Source organism: Stegastes partitus, unplaced genomic scaffold, assembly GCF_000690725.1.
Source record: "Stegastes partitus isolate 25-593 unplaced genomic scaffold, Stegastes_partitus-1.0.2 Scaffold168, whole genome shotgun sequence".
In the NCBI taxonomy this organism is placed as follows: Eukaryota; Metazoa; Chordata; class Actinopteri; family Pomacentridae; genus Stegastes; species Stegastes partitus.
Window position 1 is genome coordinate 454,482 of NW_007577899.1, and position 13,144 is coordinate 467,625.

At 42.9% G+C, this 13,144-nt stretch overlaps 1 protein-coding gene across 2 annotated transcripts in view; it reads right to left on the bottom strand.

The window, feature by feature from the left end:
* The window catches only part of casq1b (calsequestrin 1b), a 25,405-nt gene extending 14,215 nt beyond the window's left edge, over positions 1 to 11,190 (bottom strand). For both annotated transcript variants that reach the window (XM_008279711.1, XM_008279710.1), the window contains exon 1: positions 10,768 to 11,190. In XM_008279711.1, the coding sequence (XP_008277933.1) occupies positions 10,768 to 11,004 (237 nt within the window). In that variant the 5' untranslated portion in view covers positions 11,005 to 11,190. The remainder of the gene's footprint in view (positions 1 to 10,767) is intronic.
* Positions 11,191 to 13,144: the final 1,954 nt, after the last annotated feature.

Sequence of the window (13,144 nt, forward strand, 5' to 3'; positions counted from 1 at the left end):
TTTACAGAGTTTCAGAGACACTTTGGCCGAAGCTACACGCGACCATTATATTGTCATTGTCTGTGTCTAACTGCACACTTTACACAGAGCACACAATCTTTATAAATGTTGTTCTGTGCTTGCGTGTGCCTCTCTGTGCCAATTTTTCACAGTTGCAGAATGATTTTCGTGGCTCTGAAGAGAGGTTTCATGCTGCCATCAGGGTTCTTTGCATGGCCTTGATACAAAAAAACCTGTGTTATAAAAGTGCAGCTGTGGGGAGAAGTGGGCTTTTAGCGCCAGATGGGGTCTGATGAAAGATCCTAGTGTATAGGATTATGGCAAATGAAAGATCCAATGTTTGTGTCGCTCACAGGTCTCCTGTTGCATTCTTGTTATATTTTTAAATAGGAAATCTGTCACTTGAGTCCCTGAGCGTCATGAAAGTGCTGGAGTACCTCTTTTATAATACGTTGTTTTAGTTTTAACTTGATTTTTCTTTCTTGTTATGGTAAACTAGCTACGATAGCACAGAATAATGTGGTTTTGCTTGTGTTTGTGCAAAAATGAAAGAAATAGGATGCAGTTTGGTGAATAAATTTTGTCAGTTGACATCAGTGAACAACAGGAGAGAACGAGCAAAAGGCACAATTTCATTTGGGAAAACTGAGTTTGTTAGTAAGAGGCGCTCCGGCTGCACTTTATATCCGGGCCTACTGCAGATGACAGCTGCTTGATGGAGCCCTAAAGTGACGATAAAGCCGGTAAGTGTTTTTTTTTTTCTTTCGTTCTCTAAACTGGATGGCAGATGTGCAAATATAATCTGTAGAGGCTGTTTTTCTGCAGAGACGCTTCCACTGTGATTGTATTTGACAAGAAAACTTACAGAATCTTACAAACTACCTCATTTTTTTTTCCAGAAATGGCAGAAAGAGAAATGATTTCGTGCCTGGTAGAGTTTCAGTACAATCGGCATAGAGTATCTTTCCTGAATAGACAAAAACGCTGCATCAGAGTATCGTGTTGTACTGTGTATCCCCAGGCAGGTCGTATATATTACCTCCCACAGAGATGCAAAGTCACTCCTGTTGTTAATAAGACATAGTTCTATTGTGAAAGGCAGAAAATGATGAAAGAAAAATAGAAATGGGATAGTTTATGAATAAAGAAGCACTCGTTCGGTGATTCACATTGTGACAGCACATCAGGCAGAAGTGTATATAGTTTCAACAACAGCTGAGACCCTCTGAATCAACAGGCAGAAGCTTCTATTATTAATTCCCTGTGAACAACAGGTGGACTTTGACATGGAACAAACTGGATCGCAGCGCTGGCCGGCAAACAAACGTCCTCACCGATGATGAGATGTCACCAGAGAAGGACGCTTTATCTAAACATAACTCCTGTCACATCTAATGACATCACATCTGACAAATTAGGTCTTTATTTAGGGCCTCTTTCGCAGTGTTAATTGGAGGATCCAGGAATAAAGGTGACGGAGCTCTCACACAGCTGGGAGATGTTAAATATTAACACCTGTGCTACTTAAGTTTCCCCTTTTCAGAGGATTTTCTTGTAAATTAGCTCTGAATCACGTGCGCAAACAGTGAAGATGATGTCAAACGAGCCAAACGATTAATCCTGCTGCTTAAAAATCAGCTGTGATGTCCGCAACTTAACACCGGTTGCATGAGAATCTCTTTCAGACACTGGAAGTTGGCTTGCAGCTGAAATACCTGATGAGGAGTTCATGAGGTGAAGGTTCCACGGGGACGTGTAGTAATGAGACACGATCCGGCCTATACGTTCTGGATGTGAGGTGTCGATGTCTGTTGGTTAAAATCGGAGTCAGTGATAGTCATCTGGCTGCCTGTCGGGTTCGCAGGTTGTTGTGGGGGACGGCGAGGGGACATGTGAGGTAACGCTGACCCTGATTTAGAGGAATCACGCTGCAATTCTCTCTATTCTCTGTTTACAGTGGACGGTAAAAGGCCCAGCGGGTGAAAAATATCAGGTATCATTTCATCAGCTGCAGCAGCGTCTGAGGTTAAGGTAGCAGCAGCACCACCTCTCTCTACACCGTCCGCCACCATTAAAAATGTAAAGCATGAAATTTATTGTGCCGGTGAAAAGGGGAAGGCTCCGCTTGAATCACGGTTACCACAGCAACAGTCTGACCTTTCCCCAGATCTCTCCGTAGATAGAAGACGATTAGATAAGCGGGAGAAGAGTTTCCTGCACATTCTGACACTACGCTGCATTTTGGCTCGTCCTGTGTGTCACCTCCGTCTGTTATTGCCGTAATTCCATGGAAGAAAAACAGCCCGTCTGTCTTTTCCCTTTAGCTCGTCTCTTACAGGAATACTTCCAGCGCTTCGTAACTCTAGCTGCTTCTCTCCGTATCCGGGGGTGTCTCGTAGCAAAATAATGATCAGGGAATTATTAACCGTTACAGTCAATGTGCTGTTCTGGAATCATCCACTAAGTAGAAGAAATCAATAAAATAAAAGTACAGCGCTGTGAATATTTGCCATAGAAATCCACATGTACAGCAGTCTACAGCTTTGATTATCATTTATTCTGATGGTTCCAAATGTCACAGCGGTCCATCCACTCGTAGTCGAGAGGTTTTACTTCCATGCTTTTCAACTCTTTTCTCCTATGCAGCCATACAGTTCAGACAAATGCCTCCGGGGTCGAGCATCTCCCATGAAGGGGTTAAGCTGAAACCCTGCAGTGCAATGCATAGAAGCAGTCTTGACATTTACAGTACGGGATGATTATGCTCCTCGCCGCGTTACGTCATCATCGAACACTTAAGTGGCGCTTTCTTTAGATTTAGCAGATTATGTACTTTTATGTCGGTCTCTGCAATTTGATGTCTTTGTACCGTATTATCGACTTGACCAGGATTACATCTGAAAGCCAACAATCTGGCTGGATGATGCGTGTTTGAGTCGTGACAGCATCGATGGATGTACGATGCCGTACGGTGTGTATAGATCGTGTTCCCACCGTTTCTACAGAGGCCAACAAAGAAAGCAGAACTCTAAAGAACAAGTAAACCTCAACTAACATTAATAGTCAAAAAATAACCCAAAACAGCCCTGAAGTAGAGTCTTTATCTTCAGTTGCACGGCTTGTTTCACGTGTTTAATCTGTAAAACTCACAAAGGCTGATTTGTTATTTGTAAAGCAAGGGAAGATGCTTTTTTTTTCTCAGAAAGGCTACAAAAACCTACCCAACAGGACTCTAACAGGACTGCGTTGCAAAGTCAAACAAAACTTTGCTTGAGAATTACACCTGTTTTCCACATTATTACAATTAAGAACCTTTAATAGGTCTGGAGAGCTGTTGAGAGGGAACACGTGAACCTGTTTAATCACACTGTCGACCTACAAGCTACCTGACTGTATATGAAGAAGTGGAGACACACCTGACATGACAACGAATACCTGTTTCTGAGATACAAATTCAAACTTGTGTCATATAATTCAGAGAATTCAGACACACATCAGTTTATCCTCCATCTTGCCGTCCATGCCTGGCTGGTCGTGCCGACATTTTACCAATTTTGAACTTTAGCTTCCACGCTGGGCGGCAAAACCACCACTGAAAGCACCAAAGGACCAATAGGGTGTCGAGTTAAGCCGTAATTGTACTCCCTTAAGGCACAAGAACAAGTATGCTGTGTTGTTCTGATAATACTTTATAGTCTATTTGGAGTCCACTTGGAAGACTTTGGTCCATACATGCGCCGTAGGTAGATGTCTACCACACATGCGCATTACTGCTAGGAATGGGAGGCGCTACTGCCCTTGTAGGCTTGTGGCATCGCGGACACAACTATTGGCAGGCTCAGGTCGATAACTACATCTACATCTACATCACACAGACCCTTGTGGAGGTGGCTCGGTGGTTAGCACCGTCGCCTCGCAGCAAGAAGGTCGCCGGTTCGTGTCCCGGTGAGGACACCCGGGATCTTTCTGCGTGGAGTCTCCATGTTCTCCCCGTGCAGCGTGGGTTCTCTCCGGGTTCTCCAGCTTCCTCCCACAGTCCAAAAACATGCTGAGGTTAATTGGTGATTCTAAATTGTCCGTAGGTGTGAATGTGAGTGTGCTTGGTTGTCTGTCTCTAAGTGTAGCCCTGTGATAGACTGGTGACCTGTCCAGGTGAACCAGCCTTCACCCTGAGTCAGCTGGGATAGACTCCAGCCCCCCATGACCCTGGTGAGGATTAAGTGGTGTAGAGACAATGGATGGATGGACCCTTGCGGACATGGAAAGCCTTGTTTTTGTCTCCTTCTTCAGGCAGTGACAGGAATTACAGAAGTGCTGTTGATGAGTGCAGTCGAGTCAGTTTCTTGCTTCCTAGACTGTCATCCTTCGTCTGAACTCCAAATCTCTTCTTAATCTAGAAAATCTGAAACTTTTCTTAGTTTTTCCACCATACTCTTAGTTGTGGTTCCCTACTCTGTTTCTGTGGCTATGGATGATCCCCTCTTCAGCTCTGGCAAACCAGTAACTTCACTACCATAGTGCCGGAGCAGAAATGTCCCCACAGACACCAGATTTAAAGAGATCCTAAATCGGCATCGTGTGAGCTTGTTTGACAGGGATATGAACGTAACAGGCGTTCTTTTTCTGTCCCACAATGTAAATTTAGGCCGATCTTTATGCAGTTAACAGAGGGTGCCATGGCAACAATGTGTGAGTACAGTCGGCAGAGGGGTGGTATGTACGTACAGACGATCGCAGCAATCTGAGCTGGAGCGCAGCGATGGATGTGAGCATTTACAGCACGTCGTATGTCAAAGGTTAGAGGTCAAAGTAGAGGAGAGAGGGAGGACGAATGTTCAGACAAGCAAGGAAGAGGCTCATCAGAATTCTCAAAGTTAGCTTTAACATATTTCAGATGTAATCACTGTAATGTGTTTAACCAGTGTAACAAACGGCCCCTCATTGAATTAGTCACCGCTTCTGGCGCACGGTTGTTAATTTTGCACCCTGCATGTTACAATTACTCATTTCTTTCATGACTTCTTCTTCATAATATCTGAGTCATTCGAGAAATTTTTAGCCAAAGTGCTGCAGGTGAGGCGGGTTGTATTTTTATCATAAGAGCGCCTCATTAGGACCGTCACATCCATCCGCTGCCTCCTGAATCGGCTTCCAGTTCATTAAACGGATTGCTGTTGGACGTCTGTGATTACTCTTCCACATATTACATGAGCTGAACTGAATAATTGCCTCGGTGGGAGCTATATTAAACCCTGTTGCCAAGCCGAACACCAACACTTCTGTGAAATTATCACCTTTTCACTTCCATATCAACAAACATTAAAGAGGAAAAAAAAAGTATTCCTGGTGCCACTCGGATGACGGCTCAATTTAAAACATCAGGGAGGTGACGCGAAAACTTCAACATGTGTTAATTGTGTGCAAGTGAAAGCATAGCATGTACTAACTCCGAAACTAGAAGTGTGTACTTGCAAAGGCTGCTATTCTCAGTGACGTTTGATCGACTTCAGATGCAGCAAAAAGCATTGATTAGGAGCTGCTTGATCAGTTAGTCATCAGACAGAAAATAAATCTGTTTTTCTCTCGTGACCATTTTGTGCTTTAATACTACATAATAATGAAATAAATATTTTGGGGGTTTTGGAACATCAGACAGAACATATTTCTCACTTTTTATCAAAGTTTAAAGATGAAATAATCATTAATTGCAGCCATAGTATGAGTTTAAGTAATTAAAACAATCATAACAAGATTTATTTTGTTGCCTCTTTTGCTCAGCAGCTCACATTAACTGGCTCATTTCACAATCATTGGCTCCTTCACCTGCTGTCAGCTGACTTGTGTCATCCAATCCCGTTCATTCAGGTGTTAAATGCTTCCTGACACTTGTGTTGCTTTGCTGGTGAGTTCATGCAGACGCCATGTGCTCCCTCCACCATCCCAGCCTGTGTGTTTATCGCAACTTTTTAAGCATCGCTACTGAGATTACGAGGCAGCTAAAGACTTGTGCATCTGTGCCTGTAGTCATCCGGACGTCTGCTCTTGTTGGAAGAGTTGCAGAGATGTGACAAGCTCTTATCAGGTAAGACGGTCATTGTGGCTTTTACAAAAAAGTGACCAGTGTGCAGTGTAAGGAGAAAACCTTCAGTGAGAAGTGCTACAAATCTGGCAGCAAGGGTACCAGAGAAACAGATGGAAAAATGGTCGAATACCACGACCATCAAAACTGTAAAAACAATGAAAATAACAGCAAATAATAAATGGAATAATGACATTTTGGCTGATTTTAAATATAGTTAGTGTCATTTTTGGGTCACGCATCATAAAAGAGTATATTGCTATTTAGAAAAATACAGATTTTTAATCTTATGTAAAGTTTTACTGCTTTTTTTCTTTGCTGTCAACATGTAAATTAATCCTTTTTTCTATGTTTACTACATATTATCTGAACAAAGCAATCAACATCTGTAAAACAACAGTTTTTTTTGTACCCACTGGCAGTTTTTTGTACTTCATATATCTAATTCTTTCAAATAATGGCAAATACATGTAAAGAAAAATTGTACAAGAACAAAGAAGTATTTGTAAAAATACAGAAATTTGACATAAACATTATTTACAGTTTTGGCCTGTTGTTTTGTATGTGTGAAATAATACAGTTTTTCTGTGGTTTTACTAATAATTTTTTATAACTTTACATTGCAAGGAAAATATGTGAATTAAGTGAATTGTTATTGCGTTATTCAGAACACGTCCCAACTGCGATCAAATGAACAGGATGCAGGTGCATGTCTGAAAGGGAATCAGCTGTGAAGCCAAAGGCAGATGAAATGTGTATTTTGTCCTACGTGAAAAGCAATATCGTTATTCACTCCACAACTCATTTAGCAAATACTGGTTTTGTGAGACTGCATGGACGTCTTTCACTGAGTGTTGCGCTACTTTAATTTTGAAATATTTAGCATTTTCACGATCCACTGCCACTACAGAGGAGCCCGAGGTGTCGCTTACCGCAGCCTGGGTTATTTTTCACAGACTAAGATGTGGTCAAAGGTGACATGTCGGACATATTTCCGGAGTGACGGGGAAACTCTTTCTAGTTGGAAAATGCTGAGTTTGTTGGAGGCGTGTGTCACGGTGTCGCTGCTGTGGGCGTGTTTGATCAGGGTTTGTTTTCAGGGGAGGAGAAGATTCATGTCATGTCTGCATTTTCAGCCTCGTCATCATTGCTTTTAAAATATTATCCGGCAAGTCTGCGCTCATGAAAATAATCTGTCTTCAGAAGATTGTTCTCCAAAGCACCATCACCAATTGAAGAGCCTCTTGAGTTAGCGGACGGTTCTTTACGTACTCGTCACATTAAATTAGAGCTGCAGTTAAAGATTGTTAGATTAGTCGAGGAAACGGTGACAAATGTGTTTTCTGAAATTCTAAGCTGACACCTTGTAAGTCCATGTCCCAAAATATCACAGAACACCCAGAAATGCTGCCAGTTCTTACATTTACATATATAAGAATTGGCAAGTCTGTCAAATGGATGTTTTTTCTTTACTATGGATCCACAAGATCCATTAAGGATTCAGGGATCCGTGTTCATCGTGGTGACCAAGCAAACGTTTCTTATGCTGATGGTCTGTAATTAAATTAAGTAGAAAAGGAGTGTTAATGAATATGCTACAATTAGCTCCATGTGCTTAATCATTTGATTTGAAATGCTGACACAACCATTTGTTTTTGAAAAATTACTTGAGAATCACTTAAATGAGGTTGTTCCACAAAAAAAACTGTCTTTCAATGGTTCCCTACAGAACCTGTTTTTGCTAAAGTTCTTTGGAGCGCCTAAATAGACCATTTTAATGGCCCCTTTGAGGCAGTTTTGGGGGTTCCTTGAAGAGCAGTTTGAAGAAATGATACCTTAAATAACCTCTTGCTGAAAGTTTCTTCGTGGAACTTAAAATTGCCCCCCTATGGCATCGCTGTGAAGAACCGTTTTTGCTCCCGGTGGCTCCAGAATGTGGCTGTGCAGCACAACAGTACCAGAATCCAGACAAGCAAAACCCAGCATTATCTCTGAGTGTCTTGTAACAACCACATGCGGCCATGTTCATTATCCTCATCTTGTCAGCCTCCCAGAGACAAAGAGCCACACAGCTTTGAAGTCTTTCGTCTGAAAATCCACTGCATCACACAATTTAATGGAAATAATCAGCTATTTCCTGCTCACGCTGGAGCTATACTCCACCAGAATTATTTACATCTACAGAACATAAAACCATGTGATGATCCTGTGATCCCATAAACCATCATATCCAGGCTGCAGTAAAGAAGAGGTTTCTTGATAGCTCAGTGATCTACATGAGGAAGAGCCTTTGGCAATGTTCTCTCTGTAATTTGTTCAATTTAACTTTGTTCCGTTTCTATTCATATACTGCGAATGAAACGGGATGTGGTGAAAAATGAAGACAGACCATTTATTTTCCTGTATGCGTGATAGCATCAGTGAAAACCTCCGAGGAGAAAATGTTGGAAAATATCCTTGGTTTTGCTCCAATTAAGATACGACCCTGTAAATATTCTAAACTTGTTGACAGAAAAACACACATCCTATACAAGATGCGTGTTTTCCAACAGAGGTAATTAGGATTTGAATCCTTGAGCTGTGCACTTTAATAATTCATGCTTCCAGACTCATAGGTGGTAATGACCAGCTATTTTAAGCATCCCCTCTGAACACCTCCAGTGCTCCCTCCCGATTGGTTGAACGGTCGCAGCTGGCAGGAAGTCAGCGGCGGAGCAACAGTGCGGCAGCGACCTGCTCCAGTGAGCATCTCCTTCTCCGGCCAAGAAGCACCACTTGGCAGCGCTGATAGGAAATTGATCAGATCCAGTGACTTGGGTGTGTAAATGATGGTTTAGGACTTGCGCCTGCACCCAGAGGGTTGTGTAGTGATACAAAGCAGAACGGTGTGTAGCCGAGGACAGAGCTGAGAGAGCAGTGATGTATGGCTGTGAAGTCTCTGTCTGTCCCACGAGGGCTTTTAGCCTCTTGCTAAGCATGCAGCACTGTCCCAGGCTATTTACAGAGGTGACTTATGCGGGCTCGTGTAAGGTACACTGTGCCTCTGTAAGAAGACACTGCAGCTCTGACAGGCCCAGGGCTGCTATAGTGAATATACGGCTGACAGCAGGGCCCAGGTGCACCGACTGCAGGCTGCTCGGCAAAGAGTGCTTCAGGTTCATTTGTCCAATAAGAATCTCCAGAACGCTCTCCTTCTAGTGTCGGCTGATTAGCAGCATCTCTGGAGGAATCTAAGTGCTTGGCTCAAAGGCGCCAAAGTAATAGCTGCTGAAGGAGGAAAGACTAAAGTAGTTGCTGCAGTCTGATGTCCAGACGTTTTATTTCCTGCTGCTTCTGGTCAGCTTGCTGCTACATTTAGCTGCAAATATCAGGCAGTTAGGGCTTGACTGATTATTGGTTTATCAGATCTAGAATTCAATATCTTTTGTAATTATTTTGTAAGCTAATTTCTGTCCCACCCACAGCACGATGTAATGGGTTACACATCATCAGGAACTATCAACACTAATGGATTAAATAAATGCAAAAATATGTGGAACTAAAAGCATTTTAATCAAGTTCTGTGTCAAATTTTGTAATATTCTTAATTTTGACACCAACGTGACTAATTATTGGTTTTAGACCTAAAAAAAACAAACTTGTTACTCAATCCTGAGGCTCCACATCTGCAGAGAAATCAGCAATGCATGTCAACACGTTCCCTGATCATTCAAACGTGGCTACAAGGCGTCAGATTTATCTTTTTTATGACAAGGATTAGACCATTTCTACAGCGTTTGATAACTTGAAGGACAGCCGTTGTGTTGAGTAGCAGTCTGTGAAATAAGCCTCGATTCATCAATAGAGTAAAGTCAGAGCTGCATTTAAATAAGCTTTGCATTAGAAAAAGGAATTATGTGGTACCAAATGTAAGGCGCTCATTACCACGTATTAAAGGTGTTAATGTTCTGGACTTTTCTGAACCTGTACTTGAAGTTAACAATTAGTGTTAACATGGTTTGCTGAATGCAGAGACACCTGACTTGGGCTTTTTTTCCCCAATGCAGCAATTTGTGGTGGTTTATGACATACGTGGCTGCACTGCTGCTTTATGAAGATGGTTAAAGGGGTGATGATGAACTAAAAAGGTTAAAATAGGCTGTATAAAGAGTCAGTTTGTCATAAATGAAGGCAACTGTGTGTTTCTGTGTTCCAAACTTAAGAGTAGAAAAGCCTGCCATACTATGAACTGCACAAAGTAAGAGGTATTCATAGTCTTGTACCCACTGGCATGAATAAACGTGGAGGGATTGATAGTGTGAAGAAGTCAGATCAACAGAAGTTCACTTGTCTCACAAATACACGCCTGGCAAATTCCTGTCTGGAGTCAGATCAGCTGTTTCAGAAAGTACTGACTACAAACCCATCACATGCACACTGCCTCTCTCTATCCGGTTCCTCCAGCCCACAGATACAGTCTCTATCTGCCTCAGTCTCATCAGCAGCTACCCTGTCAAGCCTGGAAGATGCATTTATCCCTCAACTCACTGAATAATCTGCCATAAACCTGTTGTCTTTGTCTTTCTCTTCACCTGTCAACCGCACACCCATCCGAAACTCTTGGTGCAAGAACCACAACTGCATCCCAAGTCTCCATCTGAACCCCTTCACCACCCTTTAGAGACAGATTCATCCAGGCGGAGACCCACCTCCAAAGCCAGCTCCTCTATCTGAAACTGCTTCATGGCACTGCGGTTTCCGTCCACGTTTTTGTGGTAGTAGATCACCATCACGTCATACTTCTTCATGATGGACTTGTAGTTCTTGGCGCTGAGAGCATGGACGCGGTCTTTGCCATCGTACTCGGGGATCTCCAAGCCCTTCTCCCCCCAGGACAGGGTCCCCAAAGAGAGGATAACCCCTAAAAACACCCAGCCCCACTTCATGGCTATTGTCACCCGCTGGCCACAGAAAAAAAACGCCTCTTCTCAAAGCCTGATGATGGTGGGATGCAAGGGGAAAAACAATACACTCAAAAGGTTTAACGTTGTTCCTAACGAAAGTAGGTGTCAAACAGGGAGAGTTAGGAACAAAGTCCGCTTCCTGTCCCCACCGGCTAGAGAAGAGCAGGTCTGACATTGACACCCTCCCTTTAAAAAAGAGCTACACGTGGTTCAGCTGACGCCACTGGCCCAGGAAGGAAGGGTGGGACCATTTTGGGGGGCGCAAATCCAGGAGGCACTCCACTGATCCTGCTTGACCACAAGCCATGGAGCTGCCAAAAAAGTCGGATGGTGGGAGGGTGGAGGGCTGGAGGGGAGAGTCCTGAGCAGTGGTCAGAAAAAGAGCGACTGGGCGGTGACGTGGGAGGAGCCGTGCTTTGGGCCACACAGCCACCTGTTTGAAGCCGTGGCTATGAAAAGGGACAGCGGTTGTGTCGGGTGTTTGGAGAGCTACAGATACCAGCTCAGTGTCTTGGTGGACTGAAGGTATGGACGGATGTATGATGAGAGAGGGCAGAAAGAAGAGCTCCAAGATGCCATTCCCATATTAAGTTTTGCAGAGGAGCCGGACTCTCGCTAAAAATAAGGCCTCTGCGGGACGACGCTCTGGACAAGATGGCGTCCAGGGAGTCCACGCCGGGGGTCAGAGGGTAGCCGGGCTCTGAGAGAACACACACACTTGTTTGTCCTCCCACGCAAAGCAAATCCTGGCAAGATGTCCGACTTCTGACCATCACAGCGGGAATAAAAAAGACTTTTTAACTTAACTGTTTTCTGATTTTGCACTCGAAAATCAATGCTAAATTTGAACTTAATCAGAAGTGAATTGCATTTATGTTTCTACTACTCCTGTTTTCAGCACAGTTAAGTCAAATTAATATCGTCACATAGTCCTAAAGGTCTTTCTCTGGAAGGGTTAGCTTGTTTTTCGGTCGTCACTAATAGTCTGGATGGTGAAGTGTTGGACTGCGTTTTTTTTTTTTTTTGAGTGAAAAAAAATATTTAAGATATTTCCACGTTATTGTGTGTTTTTTTTTTAGTGCACTTACTGCTTGAAAAGGGCAAGATTACTGGCCGTTTTCCACTGCAAGAACTCGCAGGCCAGTTGCAGACCTTTGTGCATGTTCGACCACAAGAACCGCCCCTACAGAACCTTTTTAGAGCTGTTTTAAGGGAAATGCAGGTATCTACTCCAGGGCAGGTACCTCTGAACAGCCTGAAAAGCTACGACGTGTTCCAGACACTTATTGGCTAAATTTAGAGAAGACGGCACTAATTTGTTAAATTTAAACACCATGTTCCTGCCTGTTTGATGTTCTCATCCGGTGACAGTGCACAACATCAAGGCTGACATAACATGTGGCTCAGGTGGTGGAGCGGGTTGTCCTCTGATGGCAAGGTTGGCGGTTCCATCCCTCCCAAGTAAAAGACACCAAACCCGAAGTTGCTCCTAATGGCAGGCAGCACCTTGCTTGTATGAATGTGTACCATTGGTGTATGAATGTGTGTGTGAATGGGTAAATGAGAAACACATTGTATAGCGCTATACAAGTGCAGACCATAACAAAGTCTCCAAAGCCCAAAGTCCCTGCAGTGGAAAGGCATCTTGTGCTGTGCAAGTAGGTCTAAATGAGAAATCTGAAACAATAAAATATGTTTTAAGCTTGAAAATCAACTCTTTACAACAGTAAAATAAATTAAAAAAAATAAAAATAGTAAATTGACAATACAAAATTCCCTCTTCCTATGTTGTGCCAGAGGTTTTGTCCACATCTCCTCACAGTCATCTGCATGTAAACTTAGCTCACTAGTCATGGAGATGATTTATTTGGTCATGAAATAACTCAGTATGAACAAAAAGAAAGCTACATAAATTAAATATAAATCTACCAATTCTGGAGAAGAATCTGTCATATTTGCTTGTATGCTTTTGTATTTGTGCATTTTTTTTTCTTTACATTTTAGAATGAAAACCATTAAATTTCAGAAACAGGCTAATTTCAGCCTGTGTGGAGTTTGCATGTTCTCCATGTGGACGTGTAGCCGCTGCGCCTTCCTCCCACAGTCCAGACATGCGGTACGT